Source organism: Physeter macrocephalus, chromosome 16 (genome assembly GCF_002837175.3).
Source record: "Physeter macrocephalus isolate SW-GA chromosome 16, ASM283717v5, whole genome shotgun sequence".
In the NCBI taxonomy this organism is placed as follows: domain Eukaryota; kingdom Metazoa; phylum Chordata; class Mammalia; order Artiodactyla; family Physeteridae; genus Physeter; species Physeter macrocephalus.
The window spans coordinates 88,260,303-88,286,917 of NC_041229.1; the positions used below are offsets into that span (position 1 = coordinate 88,260,303).

A 26,615-nucleotide genomic window follows, 5' to 3' on the forward strand; every position below is an offset into this window, starting at 1 on the left:
TTTCCCCTGCCCCCCTCCCTAGCAAGGTGAGAGTTGCTGCTGGGGAGGAGAAGTGGGAGAGGGTGAGGTGGGGTGGCATGGGGGCTGTTGGAGAGAAACTGAAGCGATGAGCACAGGACAGGAAAAGTGGGAGGAGGAGGAAGAGGAGGGTGGGGGAGGAGGAGGTCGTAAGATGAGAGAGGAGGGAAACGTGTCACCAGCTCGGCTCCGGGAGCTCCGCTGCCGCCGCGTTTGTGGACTCGCGCCGGAGAGGACTTGAGTCTGGACCGGACCCCGCGGAGGGCAGAGCCGGGAGAGGAGGGAGAGAAGGCGGTTGAGCAGAGCGCGGCGGCGAGAGCCATCCAGGTCGCTCACTGCTCTCGGGTGAGAAAACTTTCTCGGGAAGACCGGAAACTTTTCCCTGAGCGCGCGGAGTCTGGGGCGGAGGCGAGCTGCGGGTGTGCGTGACTCGAGGTGACTCGGGAGGGGCTGGAGTCAGGCTCAGCAGTGGCACGGGACTGAGAACAAAATCGCCGGGCACACCGGGCACAATCCGGCGGGGCACGGGGAGGGGCCTTGGGGGAAGCGTTACATTTGGGGGCAACCGGGTGGGGGCCCCCGCGTGGTTAAGGATCCTCCGATCGGACGCTGCAGGCGGGTATAGAGGAAGGGGCTCGCGACCACCGTGGGGGGCGCGGGGGGGGGCGGGAAACGCGCCCAGCGTCCGCACCTTAGGGTGGGCGAGGGACCGCTGTGGGGTGGAACGCGGGACGCCGCCGATCCTGGGACCCAGGCTGTGCCAGGAGATCGAAAAAGAAAGTTTGCTTGTCGGTCTTTCTCGTTCTCCTCTTTGGCCTGAGGGGCAAATCTAAAGAGCTGCCCCTACTCGGGCGCGGGCGATTCGGCGCCCCGAAACACCCCATCTTTTCCTGCCATTCCCCCCTTTTCCGGAGAGAGGCGTGGGAGGGGAGGCCAGAGAAGTGAGCCGCTTTGTCCCGAGCGCCGCTGGACGTGCGCGCTCTGCCGACTAGGGCGGGCCCGGGCGCAGCTTGCGGAGACCCGGCGGGGCGGGCGGCTCTCCTCGCCGGCGGCAACCCCTTTCTGCTTCACCTTTCCCGCCAGACCTCCTTCTGGAGAGGCTTTCCCCTGTGCGCCTACTGTGCGCGAGCAGAGCTCCTTGCGCGCACAGGGGGCGCCCTGGAGCCTCCGCCCCTGCAGCCCGCACCCTCTTGTCCCCAGCCTTCCGCCCCTTTCCCGAGGGGCGGCCGTTCGAGGGCAGACCAGGTTGTGTTACTTGCAAACCGTGCTTCAGGAATCGGCTGTGGGGTGCCTCTGTGGTTGGCAACAGGGTTTTCCCCTTGTTCTACCCACCTGCCTCTGGTCACATGCCACCGCCTCTTCCCCCGCGGTGCCGGGAGCCCGCGTTTTGTTTGTCAGCAGTAAGGCGGTGAGTATTTATAGACGCACTACAGTCTGCGGAGTGCAAGGTTTCAATTACTGCGATGCGCCCCGCAAGACGGAAGGCTCACGCGAGGCGGCCCAGCGGCAGGTCTGCTCTGGTGACTCGCTTGGAGATAGTTCTGGGCCGGAGTCTGCGGGCATCCCTGCCGGGGCAGAGTTCTGGACCTGTTGCCCAGACGATACGTGCAAATCCAAATGACCCATTGCAAAGGACCAAAGCAGTCAAGGACGCCAGCTCCAGATTGTCTCCATCCCCTGCCCCTCCCCCATCAAAGGGTGCTCGCTGATCAAGCCTCAGAGACTGCCCTTTTTACTTCCCTTTAGTGACCACCATGGGTGCAGTCATGACATTTCACTGGCCTACATGCTGCAATATTTCAGGGTGCTGCGCTCTGGTAAATTGCTCTCTGGCTGGAAGGCGCTGTTACAACATGAAGCAGCAAGCAGGTCAGGAGGAGAGGTGGAACTTGCAGAAACTAATTTAGCCACATTTTAAATGTAGCCCCTGGTGAGGTACCTAGTACGACTGAGGAAAGTGCAGCCCTCCTCTCTGTGGAAGCTGGTTGGCCGGTCTTCTCTGGTTGCATTCAGCCCAAGAATCTGACCAAGGGTGCTTGCTGTTCAGAGTGTTTTTGTAGAATGTAGCAGATAAGGGAAACAATGCTTGGTCAGTCCACAAAGTTGTCTTTGGTTTTTTCAGCTCCAACCATTGCCCTTTCAGTATTTTACTGAAGCTTCTAACAGCCAGAACCATTAGTAGTGTAAAAAAGAAAAGGCGTTAGAAATAGGCTTGTTTGACTGGGTTCTTTCTTAAGGGCTTAGTTTAGACAAAATTATTTCTCGAGGAGACCTCGTTTCTTTCAGATCCAGAGGGTCATGGATGTGTATTTATTTCAATGGGTGAAATTTCAATAATGGTCTGTGTTTGAACATTACAAAAATGTTCCCTTTATTTTAAAAAAGGGGAGGGGGCAAGCACCTATTGTGGTCTTAATATGTCTTAAACTTTGAACTAACAGACTCTGATAATATTATATAATCTGCACCAAAACAATGATGAAATAGGTACTATCATATCCCCATTACATAGATAAGCCCACTGAGGCTTAGAGAACTTAAGTAATTTGTCCAAAGCAACACACACAGGGGTGGAGCTGAGAATGGGTTCCAGATCTGTTACTCCAGCCTTGTAGTGCCAGCCTGTTCTGGAGATGTCTTTCCTTTCAGGGCCTCAGTTGTTAATTAGATCATCTTATAGTTGATTAACTTGGTGGCTTTTTTCTTTAAATGTCACATAATATCACAGAGTGGCTCCATAACTGGAAAAAATAATCCCAGTCTTGTCTTTAGAAAACTATCACACTGCTATCTGAAAATTTCATGCTGGAAATCCAGAGCTAATGTCATAATCTTCAATTCGTTCTTTGACAATGTATGTACAACATTTAAACCATTCATCTGTAGAAAACTGAAATCAGTAAGGGCTTTGTGGATTTCTTAATGATTTCTCTACCTTGGGGAATTTGTAGGTGTGCATGTGTATAATCCGCTGTGGTCATTCCTTTTGTATTGCCCTCGTACGAGGTAAAATATAGTGAAATCTTCTTGAATTGTAGCCTTTTTCATGTTCATCTTTTTTTGCAGAGCTAGACCAATACAGAATTGATTTGAGAAATAGAGTGTGAGGCCCTATGAAAGTTCCCTGCTGTGTTTAGCTTTCATCATTGAAAGTTTATTCCCTAGAGTTGCCTCTGTATGTGCAAAATGTAAATGCTTGCTAAAAGCAATGCTTATAGAAAGTATCATTTGTGAACAAGTCAGTGGGAATTAATATTTCAGTTGCTGAAAGTTGGGAATAAAATATTTTGTGGGCTTTGTATGGGGTATGAGGTTAGTAATTTTGGAACAGAGACAGTGGTACACTGTTAAGCAGGAGGTACTCTTTTACAAGGGAAGATTCCCCTTTGGAGCTAAGAAGGAGGTTGGGAGCATAGATGATACAAAGCAATAATGGGGCATCAGAGGTGAACTTGAGTTATTTACGCTTTTGTCAGGGGCTGAAGATCCAAGGCAAGGTTTACCTTGAAACTTGTACAGTTAAACGAGCCAACTTATTTACTGGGCAATAACTGTGAGCCAGGTCCAGCCATGGTAATGTTATTTGAACCTCCCAACAACTGTGCAGGTAGCTATTCTTTTCTCTATTTTAAGATGTGAAAATGAAGGCTCAGAGAGGTTAATTACTTTCCTGATGTCACACAGCTATTAACTAAAGCCCCTTGTTCTTTCTAGTTCATTTTGACATTTACCCTTGAAGGCCTTCCATGAAGAACCCAGGGTCCCAAGTACTCAAGAAGGTCCTGCTTGTTCACATGGAAGTTTCTGAATCAGAGCAGTGTGGTAGCACTAAAATGAGGGCACAGGAGTTGGGTGAACAATGGAGGAACTAAAGGGACAGTCAGGATAATTCTGACAGTAGTTATCCCATGGAAGAAGGAGAGAGGCCCAGAAGGTATTGTGAATTTAAGAATTACTGGCATTGGTCTGGCTAGGGATGGCTGTCACATTGCTGGGCAAGACCTGGCGATTAGCCTACCCGACAAGGTGCTGAGAGGGGAAAATGGGGAAGGAAGTACTGCCACCTCCCTTGGCATGGCTTCTGTTGTGAAGAGGCCTTGTTAGAAATCCCAGGTTATAGTCGATATAAATTAGGGAGTCCGTGAGACCTGTTTCCATTTTAATTGGACTTGGCTCTTTGAGGTAACAGTCGCCCAATCTCTCTCTTTATTCTTTTCTTACGTTTTGCCAGTTTATGGCCTTTGTAGATCAATCCTTGGATTTCATTTAGAGGCGAGAGGGAGAAAGAGGAAGAAAAAAAAAAAAGTGAAGGTTAGTGATTATCTAAATTGGATTAAGCTCTGTCTAGCAGGGGTTTAAAGAAATACTGCTTGCTCTCTAATTAGCATCAACTAGGAATTTAAACGGTCTATTAAATTTAAGCGGACTTTTTTTCTTTCTTTCTCTTTTTTTTTTGGCCCTCTGATAGTTGCAGCTTTAACATATTCTGGAAGTTTGGGGGCTTTGTATATATTCTTCAAATGTGTGGAGGACATTCTCTGCCTCCTCCCTTTAAAAAATATTACATTTCTGTAACAGGATAATAAATGATATTATTATATACTGGCTTGGGTTAAAAAGCAGAAGCTCATAGCCAGGTTCAGCCAGCTCTGGCTGGCTGGAGAGCGAGTCAGTTAACCGAGTTCTTTGTCGGAAATGTAGAGACACCTATGTTAGGCTTTCAGGGTGGAGTGTGGCTCGCTTATTTTTCTCTGTAGTAAAAAGTTAGGCTTAGAATGAAAATCAGCCACCTTTACTCTGTGTGGAAGCTTTGAGTCAAAAATATGACTGTTCTTTATCAAAGTGGGTGGTGTGTGTGCTTTGCGGCTGGGACTAAGGTGAGGTGAGGGAGACATCAAGAGCATGGCCCTGAGAGAGGTGCCTCACTCGCCTCCCCCTCTTCCCAGCCCCGCTGTGCTTATGGTGAACTGTGCCCAGAAGGGTTCTGGAGAACAGTGGAACTCACCAAAAGATCTCTCTCCCTCTTGACCATGGCCTATGGGAAAGCCAGGTCAGCATCTACCCCCGCCACTGCCCAAACAGCCTCTCATAATTATTTGTACAATTTATTTTGCATATAACCATATGTTACAAAAAGCATGTATTTACCTCTCAGCTTTCATTCTCTTTCCCTCACCTCAATTTTAGGGTGTAAATATGAGATTTCTCTCAGGCACTCATCAGTGTGCTGGTTTCACTTTAGCCGATCACCAAACACCAGCAACACCTCCAGTTTCTTGCTTCTCTCATTTCTTACAGAACTTCCTTCAACTTTGCTGGTTCTTTTGGACACAGGCCGAGTTCTGTGTTTTGCTGAAGGCATCTGTGACAGCGGTTAGGTTTCTAGCAAATACTAGGATTAACGGGACACTTAGGGGTTCCCTTGGCCATTCAGGAACTAGAGTATATGTCCATTTAAGCTGAGCCTGGGAGAACACGTGAAGGAATTTGTTTTCCTCTTCTTCCCAAGGACTGGGGGCAAAAATACAGCAAGGGCTCTGATGTGTGTCTGTATTATTCTGAACTAAGCTGCCTCAAACCCTGTTACAACCTGCTCATGACCTCAGCTGCGTAAATCCTCCGTGTAAACCGTTTTACGCTTGCTGTTGAACTCTAAATACTCCTCTGGAACGGGTTCAGCATCATTCCCCAGATGTCTTTGGGGGAGACCACGTCAGCTGCTACTGTCATTTTGGAGAACTCCACTACAGCTTGCTGGCTGCTGGAGTCCACCACTGTGCAGCTGTATGGCCACTTTCATTGTAAAATATCTGGAGGCAAAAGTAGTGGGTGAACATGGTAATCCTTTGCAGTGTTCTGAGATAATTAAAAAAAAAAACAAAAAACTTGACCAACAGGATCATCGATTCCTTTCAGGCTTCAGAAAAGCCCTCAAGACACCCCCAAAGGTTGGAATCAACTTTTGCAGAGGGGAGAGTTGTTCAAAGAGGGCACACATTGGTCCTAACTGGCGTCTTGGAGACAACACAGGTCAGGGATTTGAGATCTGGAATCTGATCCCGACTCTGCTGTGGGCAAGCTCTCTGACCCTGGGCCAGTTGCTCAGTGTTCCTCTCTACAAAATAATGAGATTGGTCTCCCGCGAAGTTTCCTTCCTATTCTAAAATTCTGTGATAGCCAAGGAAGTGTGGTTTAGAGCAGTGCTTCTCCAAGTGCATACGAATCACCCGGGGATCTTGTTAAGCCACAGAACCTGATTCAGTGGGTCTGGGTTGGGGCCGGAATGACTAACAAGCTCCCAGGTGATGCTGATTTTGCTGATTCTCAGGTTGCTGGTTAAGTAGCCCCGCACTAGAGTCTCTCAACCTTGGCCCTATTGACACTTGGGGCTGGATAATTCTTTGTTGTGGGAAGCTGTCCTGTGCATTGTAGGAAGTCTAACAGCATCCCTGACCTCTACCTGCTAGATGCCTGTAGTACCCTTCACACCTCCCCAGTATGGCGGCCAAAAAAATACCTCCAGACATTGCTGAATGTCTCCTGCAGGAGGAGAGGAGGGCAAAATCACCCCTGGCTGAGAACACTGGTTCTCCCTAGAACAGTGTTATCAATCCTGGTTGTACATCAGAATCTCCTGGAAGATGTCTAGAAAATACAATAGTCTGGAGTTCTTCTCTTAAATTCTGGAAAAGTACTAGTCCCAGACTTGAGTTGTGGTGCTATTATCCTTCCATAGCTGTGGGACCAGTTGCTCCTCTGGCCTCTGAACCAGAAACTCTTCCCTTCTGAAATAGAGGTCATAATGATGCCTACTTCTGAGGTTTGTTAGGAAGATCAACTGAGATGACATGAAAATGAGCTTTAGAAACTATAGTCATTCCTCAGTATCGGCAGGGCACTGGTTCCAGGACCTCTCCCCCTTCCCTATAACGAAATCGAAGGATGCTCAAGTTCTTTACATTCGGCCCTCTGTACCCGAGGGCTCAGAACCCGCAGATATGTAAGGCTGACTGTATAAAGTGCTGTGCAGATGTCAGTGGTGAGTGTTATACCACAGGCCCCTGGAGTTTTATTTTGTTTGTTCAGTTACTTTATTTATTTTTCCCAGGACTGGATTCATCTTCCCACAGGTCTGCCTAAGTGACCTCCACACTTTTCCCTCATTATTCCTCCAGCGCTGGCAGTTAGGAGCTGTGTGTGTTTTTCTGCAGTCAAAAACTGGCAGCCTGGGAGCCAAACTTTGGCATCAGAAATGTCTTGTTTGGTTTGAGTCGTGTTTTGAAAAAAAAAAAAAATGATTATTTTTTTCCAGTATTTAAAAATCGGGAGATTTGACATATAAACACAGGTTTCCAGTTTTTCTTTAAAAGAACAAAAAGAAGACTGAATGTTCTCTTTAGTTTGGTATGGTCCCCACCTGGCCTTCTAAGCGTGGTTGTGTTTTCTGCCTTGGCCCCTGTAGGCACTGAGTTTGCCATCTCAGCTTTAGGCCTTCCTGTGTTTTTCTTGCATCGTGACCAAACTAGTATTCCTTTTTTTCTCTTTTCTTTATTACTGGTAGGACAACATCTGGCTCATCTTTGCATCCTGGGTAGTGGGTACTCACTAGCTATTTATTAAAATGTGATATTTTGTCCCATCCTTTTCTGTCACAGATGAAAAAAGAAAAAGGATACTCGTTGAGCTTTACCTATGAAAGCTTGCTTTTCCTTCCCCAAATTTTCTTTCCAGTGTCCAGTGCCCATATTCTTTAGAGAAACAGCAAGAAAATGGAGAGCATGTATTTTCGGTTGACCTTTCATTAACTTTACTTTGTAACTGGAGAAGGTGATTTAACCTTTCTGCGTCAATCTTGTCTCAACTGTCCATCTTCAGTTACAGCCCTCGGTGTCGATTTGCGTTTATAACATTACTTCTGAGTATTTCCTGCGAGCCCCCGAGCCCCTTGGGGGCAGATACTTTATTCTTCTTTGCCCCATATGGCTTCCTCTACTTAGATCCTGGCACACAGCGGACCTTCTAACATGTGGTGGTTGCATGAACTTGAATCGAACTCATGACCTCCCTGAAATGATCAGATCCCAAGAGCCCCTTCAGGCTTCTGACTCTCTATCCAGTGCTGTTTACACTTGGCCCCATGACATAGGAAGAAGTGCCCTTTCCCTTCATCTCCTTTTCTTACGAAAAAGCACTCAATCCTGTTTCTGCAACGGGAGAGTGAAGCTAATTTTTAATAAATCGCACATGTTAATCCAGAGCACATTTCCCCACACTGAAAACTCTTGCTGGCTGCCAGACAGTAGCTTTTGACCGCTGTGTCACCCCCCAGGGATTTATGTATGTTCCATGTCAGCAATATAATTGCTGATATCACGGTCGGTCTTGGCTACCACTGGTGTCTAGCCTTTTGGTTTATCATCTGGGAGGCACTGCAGAATTGCTCTGGATGGCATTTGTCGGCCACACCCAAACAATTTGCACTCCAAGAAACTCCCTCCTCAAAGTGGGGCTTATAGAGGAGTAGATAAGATGTGTGGTTATTCCCCCCACAGTTTTGCTTGACTTGTATCACAGGAGGGGATTTTTCTGGTGATTATACTGTGGTTTGCAGGCCTGGGTGATGATGATGACGGGGTGAAATAATTACTTCTAGATGGATCTGAATTGTCAGTGCTCTGAGTCCTGTGGACATTCAGCCAACACTTTGAAACAGAGAGAAACATGCGCCTGCATCCTGTTTGAGCCGATATTTACTCTTGCACAAATTCAGACTCCCAGACTCTTCTGTCTGCGCTTGGTTTCCAGCGGAGTGCTGAGAAAGTTGCCTCATTCGTCCTGTTGAGCCTTTTCCATAGTCCAGACTTGACCCTTAACATTTTCTTGTTTGTGGGAGTGTCTGTCTCTCGGCCGTCTTTTGTCTCCTCAAAGTTGCGAAGTTTGGTCCTTAATCCCAACGAGTGTGCCGTGCTCTGCAGCAGTCACCTTCCTCTGCTGTGTCTGTAGGATCCACTGACCAGCATGCAGACCCAGGACTCTGTGCCCGTGTGACCCAGGTCCGATAATGCTTAGGTGGACCCCAGTTCAGGCAGAAGGAAGGGCATTTTTTCTGGTCCCCCAGAAACGGGAGGGCTGCTCTTTCTGCTGGTTTGCAAGTCCACATTTCATCCCATCATTCAAAATTATTTAGTGGGTACCTTTTATGTGCCCAGCACTGTGCTCATAGCGGGATACAGCAGTCAACGAGACAAGCAAGGTCTTACAGGTCTTTAAGGAACTTACATGCTCTCAGGGCCAGTCAGACGGTGAACAAGTAAACACAATGACTTCAGCTCGCTTGAAGGTACCATGAAGAAACGAAGCTTCCTTCCTGTAAGGGACAGAGCATACAGGCTGCCTGAACCTGGTAAGAAGCTGCTGGTGATGGTTGAGAAGGGAAGGCATGGGTGGTGACTGTGTGGCAGACAGAAATGTTGTTAAAACAGAGGGTTGGGAGTTCAGGCCCTGGAATCAGGTAGGATTTGACTTTTGGTCCCACTTAGTAGTCTTCTGACCTTGGGCAAGTTACTTCCCAGGCTTCAGTTTCTTCCTCTGCAAAATGGGAATAACAAAACCTACTTCCTGTAGGTTGGTTTAGGGTGGAAATGAACTAAGGTGATAGATGCCCGTAGAGGCTCGGCACCATCCCACCGTCATGACCAGCCTCTCGCGATGGTTAGTATATTCTTAGGAGAAGCAACAATAGTAAAATCGGCGCGGTAGGCAATTGATTTGCAAAATGGTCCCACTGCTCTTATAAACCTACTTCTGGGCTTCCCTGGCGGCGCAGTGGTTGAGGGTCCGCCTGCCGATGCAGGGGACGCGGGTTCGTGCCCCGGTCCGGGAAGATCCCACGTGCCGCGGAGCGGCTGGGCCCGCGAGCCATGGCCGCTGAGCCTGTGCGTCCGGAGCCTGTGCTCCGCAACGGGAGAGGCCACGACAGTGAGAGGCCAGCGTACCGCAAAAAACAAAACAAAACAAAAAAAACACCTACTTCTGACTTGGTTTCCATCCCATGGGCGGAGGCTGGCTAGTTCAAATCTGGTTTCCTAGGTTGGCTTAGAGGCTTCTGTTTGGCGTGTGTTTCTTTTAGTGAAATCCCAGGTTCTGCTGGCTCTCCCTGGTGAAGAGTATACCTGGGTGTGTATGTGATCTGGGGGTGGGGGGTTGCTTGTGGCTCTACCGAGGAATCGGTGACGGGGTAAGAGTGAGATAAGAGAGAGAACTGGTTGGTTAAAGAGGCTGGTCAACTAGATGATGTGGCAGGTGGGAGCTGACACATCGGCTGAGGGCTGGTTCTGTGTAGGCACTGTGTCAGGGTCTGATCCCCCTCCAAGTCTGTCAAAGGCACCCAGTTTTGTGTGGCTTACGGCGTAGGGACTGAATGCACGGCTGGTGATGCTGAGAGGTTATCATGGCCATCAGCAAAGCCAAACTCTTAATTAGCTGAGAAGTCAATAGATCTAGGGAAGGGAAGTGACTTACTACCCAAGGCCACAGGGGCTGGGTAGTGCTGGCTTAAGTTACACCCCCATTAGGCTCTGGGTAAAAGGTGTGAGAAGGTTTGGTGGTCATAGCTACGATGGGATAAAATAAAGGTCACCAACCTATATGTGAGGCCCCCAAAGTGTTAGTCGGCCTGGTGAATTAGTTGCCAATACTTACATATCAAGTGATTTCAACATTTTAAAAAGTCTGGATTCGGGGCTTCTCTTTGAAAATTCAGATCTGGGACTGCTGGGCTTTTATACTGAGATGGCAAAAACCAGTTTGGCTCGAGCAATGGCTGGCTCCTTTAGCCTGGGTTGGTCCTGCCCGCTCTCTGGGATGTTCCAGGCTCAGCCCTTTGGGCTTGTTTGTGATGCATGATGCAAAGACGGAAAGAAATTGGTTCTTCCTTTCATCTTCTTTTCTTACCAGGGTTTGTTTTCTGGCCCATGTATCCCTAACAAGGCAGCTCCTTTTATAGAGTAAGTGTGCTGAATAAATAAATTTGCGTTGCATGAATGAGTGAATGGATAGTTATGGCTAGAGGACAGCACTGGGAATCGGGAGACAAGTTGGAATCCTGACTTCCCCCTGATAGCCGAGTGACTTTGAACAAATCATATAACCTCTACTGATTCTTACTTTTGGAGGAGGGAGGGAAGTAGGAGGCGGTCACTGTTGTTTTTACTTATTTATTTGAATAAGTAATACATCTTCATGTTTCAAAATTCAAAAGGTACAAAAGGGTTTATAGAGAAAAGTGTTCCCCTCTGTATCCCTACCACCCAGCTCCTTTCCTGGGAAAACCTGTGTTACCAGTTCCTGGTTTGTCCTTTCAGAGATACTTTATGCTCATGCAATGAAATAGGCAAATACTCTTTTTCATCTTTTTTATGTAGATGGGAGCCTAATAGACCAATGACTCTATGTTTAGCTTTTCAACACGCTTCACTCAGAGTGTCCCCTGGAAAGCATCCCCGTCTCTCCCCTTCTTTCTTAGATTCCAGAGTATGGGATACCATAGTTGACATAGTCAGTCCTCTGCTGCTGGGCATTTAGGGTCTTCTCAACCCATTGCTGTTATGAAGAAGGCTGTAGTAAAAACCCTGGTTCCATAAGCCACTTGACATGCCTGGAATAACGTTACTGGGAGTAGACTTGCTGTGTCTGAGGGTACAGCCGTTGTTCTTTTGGTAGACCTTGTCAAATTTCCCTCCATAGCAGTTGCCCCAGACTGCTGTCCCTCCAGCGGGGCGTGAGAGTGCCTGTTGCCCCACACCATGGCTGGGTGTCACCTTTTGGGACCTATGAGGGCTTCGTGAAGAGCAGTGTTCGATAAACATTTTAATACTAGCTACAATTTGGGGGACCCCTCCTATGGGCCCGGCCATGGCCTGGGCTGTCTCACTTAATGTTAACAACATCGAGGTAAGTATCACAGTCATTTGACAGATGAGGAAACTGAGATTCAGAGAGGTTGAGCCATTTATCCAGGTCACCCAGTTAATAAATTGTAGAGGCTGGATTTGAACCCAAGTTTGTCAGATTTCAATACCAGGATGTTTTCATACAGTAAAGCCGTATGTAATTTGAGGTGTCGGTATCCTCAGCTGACACTTGCTTATAGTTTCTGTGTCTCCCAGCAATAGAACCTCTCAGGGGGCTGGTTCATTTGCTCATTCATCAAATATCTGTGGAACTCCTGCACTATACCAAGCTCTGGGGATGCACCTGAGAACAAGATAGACATAGTCCCTGACCTTATGGACCTCATAAAAACAATAAGAAATAATTCTGTAGTGATTTATTGAGGTAGATTGTGATACGACAACAAAGGAGGTGAGGAGGGTGCCCTATGGGGTGATGTGACCTGATCATGGGGGAGGGGGAGGAGGGCCTTTCTGAGCAAAGGAAGTTTAGACAATAAAGGGTGTGCTGGTTTGAGCCTGGAGAAGTGAGTGGAAAGTATTTCACACAGAGGGCACGGCATGTGCAAAGGTCCTGGGGCAGGAAAGAGTGGGTGGTATTAGAGGAAATGAAGGAAAGTCAGTGAGCTGGCATGCAGAGTGAAGGGAGGTGAGAGTGTGAGGTTGGGGTTTGGGGATTTATTCTAAGACCTGTGGGGAGCCTTTGAAGTCATTGAAGCAACATCGGCCGTAAGCATCACAGGCACTGGGCTCTTGGGTTCTTGTCCTAAGCAGCAGATCCATTTCCTTCTCTGTAAGATGGGGATGGCGATGGCACACAGGGCTTTCCAAACATTCTGAATGTTACAGACAGTAGGAAATACCGGTACATTTAGACTCAGTACGAGGACACGTGTAATATACACGTTTCTCCCAAATGCAGTGCATTCTGGTATTTTCTGTTCTAATCTATATCATTAAAGGTTTTTGGTCAAGATCCCCTAAATTTATTTTAGAAACACCGAGATAATACAGGTCAAGTGCCTGCACCTTACTTCGCCCTCAACGAATGTGCTATCATTCTCCGCTCTCTCATCATTATAAAGCTCTCTCTGGCCACAGTTAGAGAATGGATGGGTGAAGTTGAATGACAGTATCTAAATCCTGACACTGCTTAAGGACGTTGCCTCTTCATTTCTGTGTTTGTGTCCCAGGGAAGGAGCTCCACGCTGGGCTTCCTGCCTGCAGGGTCTCCTGGGGGCGGGGGTGGGGGACGTGTCAGATGGGCTTTCTGTCTGGTTTCCCTGGGAACTGGTTTCTCCTCGTTTTCCATTTTCTGGGTGGCCACATCAGACTGAGTACCCAGTTTTCTTTGACTTCTTTGTTATTTACACTCAGAATGGCCTTTTCCTGGAAGCCTCAGAGTCATTATAAGCCACCCACTTCTTTATTTTAAGTTGTGCCGTGGTCCTATTTCCCTTTTCAGAGTCGAGGGTTGGAGCCTTAGTAGAATTCATTTGCATTTTCCACTGAGTGTACCACCTTCTTCTGCCCACTGGGCCGGCCGGTAAGCTGCACCCCCCTCCCCGTGCCCTGGCCCTGGAAGCTGGGAGGAGAAGGCAAGAAACCACATTCTTTTTCTCCAAGAAACACATTCTGGATCGTGAGTGCAGAGGTTTCCAAAGAGACCCCTGTGCAGTGAGCCTGGGAGAGCAAGGCCAGTGACAGCACCCAGTAACCCTCTAACTGCCTCATGCTTCATGGACACAGGACCCCGGCTTTCCAGATTACTGAAGTGAACGCTTCCAGCACCCAAAACTTAACCCCTTACACCATCTTAGAAGCACATTTTTCTAAATGTTAATAACCTCATCGGTCCTTCACAAGGGAATATCTACTGAGAGGCTGTGGCTTCTGTAACCAGAGACTTTAGGCAAAGAAGGTTTTGTGTTGGTGACAATGATGATGGTGGTGGTTGTAGCTGAAGTGTGTCCCCCCCAAATGCATATGTTGAGACCTAGCCCCTAGTACCTTCGAATGTGACTGTATTTGGAGATAGGGCCTTTACAGAGGTGACTGAGTTAAAATGAGCTTGTTAGGGTGGGCCCTAATCCAATCCGACTGGTGTCCTCATAAGAAGAGAAGATTTGGACACACAAAGAGACACCAGGGGATGCCCATACACAGAGGAAAGGCCACGTGAGGACACAGGGAGAAGGTGGCCATCTGCAAGCCAAGGAGAGAGGCCTCAGGAGAAACCAACCTCGCTGACGCCTTGATCTTGAACTTGTATCTCCTGAACTGCAAGAAAATAAATTTCTGTTGCTTTAACCATCCCATGTGTGGTATTTGGTTATAGCAGACTGAGCAGGCTAATACAGCAGTGATGGTGGCAGTAATAAAAATAAACAATAGGTAGCATATATCAAGCACTTGCTGCATACCAAGACTATTTTAAGCCTTACTTGAATCATCTCATCCAGCCCCCCACCAATCCTAAATCGCCTGCCTTGGCTGGAAGTGGTGACGTGGGGCCTGGCTCTGGCCCCTTTGCTCTGAACCGCCACTGCAACTGTGGTAGCACCTGCATAGTTCCAGGAACCTTGCCAAGCACCTCGTAGATAATCTTTCTCATCAGCACCACAACTCTCCAAGTTCCCATGTTTTAGATGTAGAGACTGCAGTTTAGAGTGGTCCAGGGACACAGAGTGAGTATATTCTCTTTTTGTTGGCTGCAATAACAAATTCCCACAACCTTGGTGGCTTAAAGCCTCAGAAATGTATTCTCTCACAGTTCTGGAGTCAAAAGTCCAGAATCCATGTGTCACAGGGTCACACTCCTTCCAGAGGCTCTAGGGGTGAATCTCTTTTTCTTTTTTTCACAGTATACCAACTTCTAGCTGCATTGGGAGGATCTATTTCTTTCCTCTCTCAGCTTCCTCTGGTGGCTGCCAGCATTCCTTGGCTTGTGGCTGTATCCCTCCAGTCTCTGACTCCATCTTCATATGTTCTCTGTGTGTATCTGTGTCTTCTCCTCTTCTGTCTCCAATCTCCTGCATCCCTCTCATCAGGATACATGTCACTGTATTTATGGGCCCACCTGGATAATCCAGGCTAAGCTCCTTCTCTCAAGATCCTTGACCTAATCACATCTTGTGCCACCCGAGGTAATATTCGCAGGTTCTAAGAACTAAAAAGTGAATATATCTTTGGGGGCCAGTGTTTCTGCCTCATACAGTCAGCGAGTGGTAGAATGAGCATCGATGCCAGGGTTTGTCAGATTCCAAAGCTTCTAGTGACCACTCGTCCTTCAGAACTACAGGCATTCGCATTAATTTGAATGGTATGTTAACTCTTCCGTTTAGGGGGTACCATACTTGATCTAACCTGTCCCCGTTGGGTGGACGTTTCGGTAGTTTCCAGTTTTTCGTTACTGCAAAGAATGAGCATATCTGCCAGTCTTTGGGGACACGTGACCATGTCTGTAGGGTGCATTCTTAGAAGTGGAACTGCTGGGCCAAAGGGCTGGTAATTCTTAGCTTGCTTCACTCTGTGACCAACGCCCACCCCCGCTGCAGCCCAGAAAGAACGCTGCAGGAAAGGAGTTGAGAGGCATCATATGCCTCAATAAATAACATCGTGAGTTACCAAAGACCCTAATGCACTGTGGCCACCGTGGGGGCTCCGGGGCCTGGCCTGCTCCCAGGTGGAGGATTTTCCAGATGTCTGTGAGGTCGCCATAAGCTAGAGGAAGTGTTGCTCTGTGTCTGCTGCTGTCATTGCTTGGAGATTTAGAAATAACAAGTTATTTATTTAACAAGCACTTATGAAGCATTTGCTCTTTGCCATGGGCTGTTCTATCTAAGTGCTTTACAGATATGTACTCATTTTATCCTCATTCAACCCTGAGGTTGTCATGCTAGCAAGCTCATCTCTTGCAGGGGGAAATGGAGCCTCAGAGAGAGGTAAAAAACTTGCCAAGGTCACACAGGCAGTAAGGGGTGGGGTGTCTAAGTAAGGCAGTCGTGCTTTCTCTTTTCATCCGCATCAGACGTGGTCTTAGAGTTCCTTATGCCTGTTTATCTCCTGGGCGTGAGATTTGAATTTTGATAAGAAATCTCGTGACTAGATGTTCCTGACTAACTTGGTAGCTTCGATGCTGATTTTCTGGCTGCGTTTGGTAGCCTGGCAAACGCAAAGTGGGAAAGGGCTGTAGAATTAGGCCATTTGTCAGTCAGTGATTTGCTGCTTATTTAGCTGTGTGACTTAACTGGCAGGTTAAGTGGCAGAATTAGCATTGATGCCAGGGTTTCCCTACTGAGTAAGTTTCCCTTTTGTGACCGTGCTTGTCATCACGTCAGGCAGGCAGTGGTGCCTTATCAGTTGCTGTCCTTTCCTTCATTTTTATCTTGAGCACTGCGCTTAGGCTTGAGGGAAGAGGTGAGTAAGTCCTGACGTCTATCCTCAGGGAGTTTACAAATGGCCTAGGTGGGAGTCAGGGAACCCGAGTCCTAGCCAGTCCGGGCTCTCTCCTACCTCAGACACATTGGACGTTTCTCTGCTCCTCTGGGCCTCACTTTTGTCACCTGTGAATGGGGGCCTGGACTGGCTTCACCCCAAAGCCCCATCCGTCTTGTCACTTTCTGATTTGTCCTCTTTAGGTCAGGACAAACCCATGCCCGAGGAGCCAGTGCCGTAGCAGGTGGACGCACGGTGTGTCAGCTTTTCCCTTTAGACCACTCTTGTCAACACGCCCAGCAGCTTCCTCTGCGTGCTCTGGGGAGTCCCCTTGGCTCCGTCCAGAAGGGAGAATGGTAGAGACCCAGACAGCTTTGGATTGTCTGTATCTGAGGGTGGCAGGTTTTGCCGGGGACGAATGGGTCAGAGGTGCTTCTTGTTGTGTGTTACCGTGGGGCTAATGCAAGGCCGAGGAGGCTGTGGTCATCATCCCTTTGGCTGAAAATTACCCTTAGTTAAAAAGGTCGCGTGTGTGCACGGGTCTGCCCATGCGTCTTGCTGGATGCACACACACACACACACACACACACACTCACACACACACACACACACACACATACACACACACACACACACACGGCTTGGAGCAGGTGGCCTGATGGGAGGCGCTAACTGAGAAGTCGGGCGGGGCCGGGATGGGGACAGGAGCCCAGCCTCCTGGAGAAGTGGTGTTTCAGCAGGGAGCCGGAAGCTGAACCCCTGATCGATCTGTTCTGCTCACCTTTCAACTTCCCTGTACAAGGGCCCCTGAGTGGGAGGCAACTGCATCACCTGGAGTTTAGGATGCTCGTAAAATTTAGGAGTTAATAGCCCCTAATTACACAGATGAATTGCACTTAGCAGGCCCATTTAAAGAAGGGCAGTGAACCAGAGCCTCTCTTAATAGTGTGACCTTTACCGGGCAAATCAAATCCCAAAGCCGGCTAGTTTCAGGCTTCCAAAGGGGCTTCTGTGGTTGCATTACTTCTTTGCCTCACTCACGGATTTGCACAAATCTTTCCACCTTCCAGGGGCACTTGGGGAAGTATTGAGACCCTCTGAAACTGAGCGGGCTTGTTACAACTTCCCCAGCATTTACTGGTAAAGTTTAGTCACTATTTGCTCAGTCTGAGAATGGGTCGAAGGGCAGGAGATTGTAAAAGAAAATGGGACACAGGTCTACTTTCCTTTAAAAACAACGCAAGAGGTGGGCCAAGCCATTCCTTTTTTTGGCTCTTGGTTTTACAAGTTCACTGTCACTGTCTGCAGACAGTGTTAGCACCGCCCACACCCTCTGGATGGACGGCCTCAGGGCCCATCTAGCAGCCTCACTCCCCTTCTGACCAGAGCAGCGTGTTTCATTAGAAGGAGGCACCTAAGTTCCTCCTCCTAATGACGCCGCAGTTGGGCCCGCAAAACCTACACCTCCTGCCAACCTGAAAGTTGGCATTTATGGCTGGAATGTCTTTTTCTTTCGGCATTGTTTTCGGGGTCATAGCAGAGTAAGCTGGTGAGAGAGGTGCCAGTGAGGATACTTCTGGGCTAAAGCGTAAAGCCTTGGAAGGAAAAAGTAACTATGACCCTGGTGGTTTCCTTCCGTACTTCACTCTGACCAGTTTCAAAACTCACTTTAAGTCGTCGGTTTGGACTTGAGGCTCACTAAAGATTAAAAGACTGAAATGACAGGTTCAAAAATGCTGAGGAAAGAAGGAGATGAGTCTGAACAGAAACAGCTGATGCTTGAGAGCCTTGGGTCTGCTGTTCTGCTGGGCATGTCACACCATCTCATTTCCTCTCTCATCGGTCCCGGGAAGTTGGCAGTGCTAACACGTGTGGACTCTCAGACTTAATGAGCTCAAAGTCACACAGCTTAGGAGTGGCCTTGTTAAGACTCAAACCCAAATTCACTCAAAGTCACTGCCATTAACCATGAAGCCTTAAAGCTTTCCGGGAGACAGTATCCTTGAACCCAACCCTTCAGGGTAAATTACATTTAGACAAGCAGAGAGGAAGAGAGGGAGGGGCTTCTGGGCAAGGGAAACGGTAGATACAATCAGAAGCCTGGGAGGGAGTCGGCCTGGCATGGAGCATTGCCTGCCAGTTGTAAGCTCCATGGGGCAGGGACCACATTCTCCAGGGCCACCATTGTATCCCCAGTACCCGAGTGCCTGGAGCATAGTAGGTGCTCAATAAATATTTATTGTGTGAACAGATACATGACCAGTCAACTTCCCATACGCCATGGGCCTCTGGAAGGCAGGGACTAGGTCTTAGAAATCTTTGGATGCTCCACAGCTCACATGGTTAATAAATAGTAACCAATAAATATGTTCTGATGGAATGAATGAATGAACAGCAGGTAAGAGAGGGTGAGGAGATGAGCCTGAGTGAAGAGGCACTGACGCTTTGGGAAATACGGAGCGATACACATGGGCTGCCGTGGTCAGGGCGTGTCATGGATGGTCTTCAGTGCCAGGACAAGGAGCTCTTGTGTTCTGCATTTTTTCAAAAGCCACCTCTTAACGCGCAGCATCGTGGGGTCTACAGAAACCCAGCCAGCACCCAAACTCTGATGAGCATGCCTAGGAACCACAGTCGAGTACAGCTTAGAAATCACTTTTCTGTAGGCTTGGCCTCAACCCACTATCACTGGCTTCCCATTTGGGGAAGTGACCACACTGTTGTAACTAACAAGAGGCCTGTAAACACTTGTGAATGGGACCCTGCAGGGTATAGATAGTGCTGTGGGGTCCTGGAATTGTTTTTAGGATAGTTTGGCCAGGAAGCCCCAGCCAACTTCCTCCCAGGTGGGGTCTGCCCAGCCTAGGCGTTTTCAACAAATCTGCCCTCTCTTTTCAGGTGTTGGCTCACGTTGTGGTTTTGAGAAAGCCTGAGGGCCAGAAAGCAGTCCTGGGAGAAGCCCTCTGGGTGGGCATTCGGAACCTTCAGGTCCAGAGGAGAAGCCGTCCCCTCACCTGGACTTATGACCCGCGGCTTCGCCCCCAACCTGCCTGTCGAGTTCCCCAAGATGGGCTCTTTCCGCAGGCCCAGACCGCGCTTCATGAGCTCCCCGGCGCTCAGCGACCTGCCCCGCTTCCAGGCAGCCCGCCAGGCTCTGCAGCTGAGCTCCAACTCGGCCTGGAACAGGTACAGGAGGCACGGGCGGGCAGAGGGGCACTGCCAGCACCAGAGCAGGGCCAGGGGCTGGCTGAGCTTCAGCGTCTCCTGAGATCTCAGCTCCAGAAGGTCGTGAGAATAGGGGTGATTGGTGAAGAGAGTGCTTTTCCCTACAGCAACTGTATCCATTCGCTTTCCTTTTTTAAAAAATATTTTTTTCTTTTTTTGTTGAAGTAGAGTTGATTTACAATGTTGTGTTAGTTTCAGGTGCACAGCAAAGTGATTCAGTTATTTGTTTTCTGATTGTGTTCCATTACAGGTTATTCCAAGATATTGAATATCGTTCCCTGGGCTATACAGTAAATCCTTGTTGCTTATTTATTTTATGTGTAGGAGTTTGTGAATCCCATACTCCTAATTTGTCCCTCACCCCCTCCCGCTCCCCAGCTTTCCTTGTTTTAGTAGAAGGAAAGCGGACCACTGGGGGCCTCTGGGCTCTCAGAGTCAGTTAACCATCCTGGGACAGTTGGATCAGAACTTACAGTTACCGTTCATGCTCATTAGTCACACGCCAATTGTAAGAGGACCCGGGGGTGGGAACATAAAAGTAACCTCAAGTCACCTGTTACCTATTTGGAGAGCTAAGACAGTATCTGTGAAAAGCTAACTAAACAGCGTAAACCAGGGGTGATCCATAGCTGGGAGCCACAGGTGGCTGGGAGAGGAGACGCTTAGCCTTTGTAAGGCGTCCAGCTGAACTTTTGTGCACCCAGCACTGAGTAGAGACTGAATCCGTTCTATGTCTCGCCCTTCTCTGAGCTGTTTTTCAAATCTGTGTGGTTCCGTTTTGGATAAATCAACGCATCATTATTTTAAAGCATTATGGAATTCTTTGTCATTTGGATTATTACGGATTTTTTTCAGTGAATGCCCAACCCTTACGATGGGGAGGGAGGAGGTGTCCGAAATGTTTTGATGTTAAATAGAGGCTTGTTCATTTAAAAAGGCCTGGAACCCTTGGTAAAGACGAGCTTGTGATCCGCTCCTTGCTGAAATGTTGGGCTGGGGTCCAGAGAACGTGGAGTCAAGGATTACCTGGGCCCCTCAACGGATTAACTCTTCTGCCTAGACAGTGGCAGGAGGTGGGAGTGGAAGGGGAAGTGAGGCCAGCCCCTCTGGAGTTCTTCCCAGAGGGTACTATTAAAAGGCAAGGACAATTAAAATCCATATTTGAAAAATTTTTTTAATTAAAAAAAGGCAAGGAATTTTCCTTTCCTATTGGCCCTGGGTCTCCAGGCTGCCCTGTGAAGACAGGTCTCCTAAGTGAAAGAACCCCAGACCTGGGTCACCTCCTGCTTTCAGTTAATGCCACTGGGGGTTCTGTCAGGCCCAGCGGTGGTGGCCGCGCAGTTTCCTGAGAGTAGAGCCCACTGCCTGCCCTTCATTAAGGCTGCCCCCCAGCGGGGCTGCCAGCCTGCGAGAAAGTGCGGTGGGGAGAGGGCCTACTTTTGGGCCCTCCTGGCCTCAGTCTCCCTTCCTCTCCAAGGACCCTCAGATGGAAGTGACAGATTCCAGGGATAGAAAACGTGGCCGTGTTTGTGCCACAGGCTTCGTGGCCCTTCCACCCACCTTCAGCTCTGAGCTGCTTGTGGAAATGGCCCCGGGGAGACAGATCCACTCACCAGGGGTCGTTTCTATTTCCCTGCAGTGTCCAGACTGCCGTGATCAATGTCTTTAAAGGGGGCGGCTTGCAAAGCAATGAGCTCTACACACTGAACGAAAACATCAGGTATGTGGCTGGCCAGGCCGGGACCCTCCCACCATGGGCCTGAGCTGGGGTGGAAGGAGCTACCCCACCCCCAGGAGCTTTACCTTCAGTTCTGTTTTCTGCTTGGTTCCTATTGCTACTTCTGTTGGCTTTAATGAGACTCTTGTAACTGTTAAGCTCTGAGGCCCTTATCTGTCTAGACTTCTGCTCCAGAGAGGGCTCGTCCATTTGTCCATGTATATAATGTATGCTTGGGTCACTGGGGTGCAGGGGGTAGAGGGTTGACATCGGGTAGCTGCCATTTATTCTGTAAACATTTCTTGTGCCCTGCTTGATTATTAGGTGCCCTATTAGGCCAGGATGGCCTAGCAGTTGGTAGCAGACTGCTCAGGATTTTATTACTATCCTTCTTTTTACTAAGTAGCTTGCCAGCTTCTTTGTGCCTTGGTTTCCCCTTCTGTGAAACAGATAGGAAATGCACCTACTTCCAATGCACAAGATTCTTGTGAGTTATTGAGTTACTACGTAAATAGTCTGTAAGAACAGGGTTAGAACACACCAAGTATTTGGTACTTGGAGCTCTTATCATCATCGTTACTGTCGTTGCTGTTAGGTTTTGGTGATGAAACCCTCAATAAGACATGGTCCTTGAGGAGTTTAATGTCTTCGAGAATCTTCCCAGTAGTGTCCACTACTTACCTGTTCATTCATTCATCAAATATATGAGTGCCTCCCTATTAGCCAGGCACTGGAAAGACAACAGTGAGCAAAGACAGATGTGGCCCCTGCTCTCCTGGAATTTGCAGTCAGTTGAGTAGATAATCATTACTCAACTGATCACACATGTAAAATGTAATAATGAACCTGTGACAGCTACTACAACACAGCTGCTGTGATGAAAGTGTATGTTAGTAAGACTTGATCTTGCCAAGGAGGCCAGGAATGGCGATGTGATACTTGTGCTGTCATCTGAAGGATCGGTGGGAATTAACTAGATGAAGAGGGCTCCAGGTGGGGGCAATTGCATGTGCAAAGGTCCAGTGGTAGCAATGAGCAAGGAACTGAAAGAAGGCCCACGTGCACAGAGTACTGGAGGTTGGGTGGCAGTGCGGTTGGGTTTGTGTTTTGGTGAAATGAGGGCAGAGAGGCAAGCAGGGCCCAGAGCCCCGAGGTCTCCCGGGACAGGAGGTTGAACATCAGGTCTTTTAATGCCCTGGTGTTCATTCCTCTTGGGTGTGTTAAGTGCAGAACATCAAGGATGAAGACCTAGCCCTGGAATGGGCAGAACATTAAAAAAGGCCATTATTCAGGTCTTGTTTACATTTAGTTAAGACCTGTGTTAAGGGTCAGTGAGGTGTTTTAAGAGCTCTGCTTTCATTAAAACGTTTAGAGCTTGGAAGCAAACAGAGTTGTGTTAAATTTCTAGCCAGGCACTTGAATTTCGCCTAATAATTACACAAATATGGAAAGAGACAATAGAGATCATCTCACCCAAGTCCTCCTTTTACAGAGGAGGAAACTGAGGCCCTGAGATGTTGCGTGACAAGGGCAAAGCTGGGTCGGCCAACCCCCCAGCTTGCAAGAGCTGAATTTTGCTCCAAGAACTAAGATCTCGGTCTTTTCCGTGAACGTTCCTTAGCTCACAATAGACGTATAAATAAATAAAACGGTGACTCAGGAACATGCTAATTGTTGCTCACATCAGGGGACTGATCCTGAAATTGTACTTAAAACCTTTGTGGGCAGCTAGGAGAAATACAGGCCACGCTAGATTTCAACAGCCCTGTTAACCCTGGGCTGCTCTCTCAGAAGCCCCCAGGTACCCAGCAGGTCTAAGTGGGTGAAGCCGGCCTGGAGAGTGGAGGTGAGAGCTCACCCTCTGTCCAAGGGGATCCCCCCCTCCCCGCCCAGAACAATGCAGGTCCAGTGACATACCATCTTATTTCTCAAGAAGAACCAGAAATTGAGATTTTTATGTGAAATTTTCTGTCTTTTAAATGTTGATAAGTAATGCAAATGTCCCCAAACATTGGTACAGGCCAGACAAAACACATCTGTGGGCTGAATTGGACCAACGGGCTGCCCATTTATGAGATCGGCCATAGCATACATGGGGGGGCATCGCTGATGGGGTGTCGTGTCCCAGATTCTAGCGCTCAGGACACCCAAGTGGGGGAGAAGGGAACTGACGTGGATGGAGGTGCCAGGAAGAGTGCCAGGCACCTTTCACATACATCACATTCTGCCCTCCTCACAGCCCTGAGAGACAATCATTGTTCTCAGTGCATAGTTTATGCACAAAATGATGGGCAAGAGAAACAAAATAGCTTGTCCAAGGTCACGCAGCTATGAACGATAGAGTCAGGATGTGAACCCCTGTCTGACGTAGACACCTATGTTAGTTTGCTCAGGCTGCCGAATGGTTTTCGTAACCATAGACTGGGAGGCTTAAACGATAGACGTTTATTTCTCACGGTTCTGGAAACTGGGAAGTCCAAGGTTGAGGTGCTGGCAGATTGGGTTCCTGGTGAGAGCTCTCTTCCTGGCCGCCATCTTGCTGTGTCCTCGCAAGGCCTCTTTGTGTACACGATGGGGAGAGAGCAAGCTCTCTGGTGTCCCTTCTTATAAGGATGCTAATCCCAACATGAGTGTTGAGGGTCCTACCTTCATGACCTCATCAGAACCTAATTACTTCCCAAAGTCCCCATCTCCAAATAGTGTCACATTGTGGGTGTAGGGCTTCAACATATGAATTTGGGGGATGAGGGGACACAATTCAGTCCCCAGTGGAATCTGTGCTCTTTGCACTATATTGTAGTGTCAGAGAGAGGGGTTCTAGGCTGGAAGAAGTGTTAAGCCAATGGTCTTGATCTTTCTTTCTGCCATTGTTCCTTTCCCAAGGCCTCCGGGACTCCATCTCTACCATGTGCTGTGACTCTTAACACCCCTCCAGGGATCACAGCACTCCTCCAACACTCCTTTCCAGTACTGGGTTTAGCAGGGCCTGTTGGATGTTCCTCTCTATGTTTTGAGCAATTTCAGGCTAGTGAGAAACACATATGGTTGGGGTTTGAAACTAATTGCCCGGATGTGAATTGAGCCCTGAATAACTCAAAGCTGTCAAAAACCAGAGCTTCGATGACCATGTCCTGGACCGTCTACCCTCTGTCCTTCTTTAGGATGGTGGTTAGAACGGAGATGGGCTTTCCCAGCACAGACACTCAAGAGTATAACTGAGAACATGAAACACATCCCAGGCATATGTATGACCTGGTCGTCCCAAGTTAAATAAAGTGAACCCACGTCTGCAAGAGCCAACGTGGGAATAAACACAGCTGCCTTTATTTCAGTAATTAAAACACCAAAACAGACATACTACTCTCTGGTTACATTTCAATAGACAGGTTTTGGTTTTTCTTCACTCTCTTTTTTCTGTGAAAATACCTGTTTGCAGAACACAACGGCAAACTCGCCAGCATTGAGGCCCGACCAGGTGGGGTGAGGGGCAGAGACGGATGCCAAAGGAGAGAAGGCTATTAATCTCAAGCCCATTTTTCAATCAATTATGACAGTTCTATGTGCAAGAAGATCCCTACCAGATTCAAGAGGATTGTTTAACTTGTTAAGAGAGTCGCTTTTGGATTCAGAGAGACTAGGGATCAAAATTAGACCAGCTGTGTGACAGGGGCAAGTTATTTCATTTATCAATCTCTGTTTTCTCTTTTATGAAACGGGGATAATAATGACATGCCCATCATAGTGGTTGGGAGGTCTGAGATAATGCTAAAAATGTCATTATTACAAGATCCGGTGCCGAATAGATGTTAGCCATTATTATTCCTAGCATGAAAATTGAGCAATAATAAAGTGAGAAATGCTGGCTGAGTACCGTGCGTGAGAGCACAGGGCAGTGTGATGAATTGCCCCATAAACAGTACTGTATACAAAGTTCTCTAGCTGTTTGGATGAGGTGAGCTGACTTTGAACTAGAGAGGTCCAGGACAGGCCCTTCCAAGAATGTGCTGGCCTGGAAGTGTGGGTGAGGCTAAGTTCTTACAAGGAGAGCCAGCTGTTTCTCCTTTCTGCAGAGGAAAGAACAAGAGGAAATGACTCTCTCAGTTCTTCATTCTACTCCAGCCAAACAGTAATAAACTTTGATGGATTATCCAAGTCCAATGTCAAAGCCTAAATCATCTTTCCCGGGTCACCCCAGCCAGCCCTGGCCATCTTTCTAACTGTGGAGTTAGTGTGTTCCCTGGGAAATGTGAATTCGTGTAAATATTAGCCAATGCAAAGGATGACCAGGAAGGTAAGTTTTATATAACTGGGTTCTGAAATGCAGTCGTTACAAACAATTGATCTTTTCTTCTAAGACGTGTCTCCATGTCTTAAAAATGAACTTCAGTTTAAACTTAAGCAGAGAGACTTTGGGGTATCTCTGAGGAAGAACTCTGGACTAAGGATGTTCAACTTCTAAAACACATTACTAGATCAAGAGAAGGCGGAGACCTTTTTTTTTCTTTTTGAAAAAAAGACTGGAAAGTGTCCAGCCATAGTTTGCATTTTTATTGAAATGAAAATTATTGGAGGTACAGAGATAATGCCTTTCCATGCACTTGTGTCCACATTAATTAGCAACTTAAAGGATACAATATGCTTGTGTATATTATGTGTTTTAGAAAACAAGAAGACTCCTTATATAGTGTTCCTCAAGCTAACAATGGAAATGTGGTTCTCACGCTACCCATTATTACTGCCAAGAACAGATATGCTTCTGAACACAACCCTGGAAGTGGTGGTCTAATCTCACTGGTATATTTATATAGCTGTTGAAAGAACATAACAGAATATGCTGTTGATACATTGTCCACACCCTATGGATGGAGCTAAGAGTCCTTCACTATCGCCTTTGCTGTTAATTGCACATATTTCTGGATCACCAAATTTACTCAAAGATTTTTTACAAAAATAATAAACAGGTTAAAAATATAAGGACATTTATGATAACATGCATGGTAATTATGGTAAAATTAGCAGTCTGAAATTTCATGCTTTTTCTTAAATATTAATTTAAAAACTACTTTTGTTCACAGTGAGCCAGTTTACCTTCTGATGCAGAAGCCAGGATATAGGATTTTTGTCATCTAACTCCACATGATCTTAACCCCATTTCTCATTAGCATTTATTTCCTCATTAGTTTTTTTTTTAATTTATCTTTTTATACAGCAGGTTCTCATTAGTCATCCATTTTATCCACATCAGTGTATACATGTCAATCCCAATC

At 47.6% G+C, this 26,615-nt stretch overlaps 1 protein-coding gene across 1 annotated transcript in view; it reads left to right on the forward strand.

Moving 5' to 3' along the window:
* The first annotated feature begins 265 nt into the window (after window positions 1-265).
* The window catches only part of PRR5L (proline rich 5 like), a 72,002-nt gene continuing 45,652 nt past the window's right edge, over window positions 266-26,615 (forward strand). Inside the window, exons 1-3 of the mRNA XM_007106873.3 lie at window positions 266-363; window positions 19,305-19,592; window positions 21,271-21,351. Of these exons, the coding sequence (XP_007106935.1) occupies window positions 19,429-19,592; window positions 21,271-21,351 (245 nt within the window). The 5' untranslated portion in view covers window positions 266-363; window positions 19,305-19,428. The remainder of the gene's footprint in view (window positions 364-19,304; window positions 19,593-21,270; window positions 21,352-26,615) is intronic.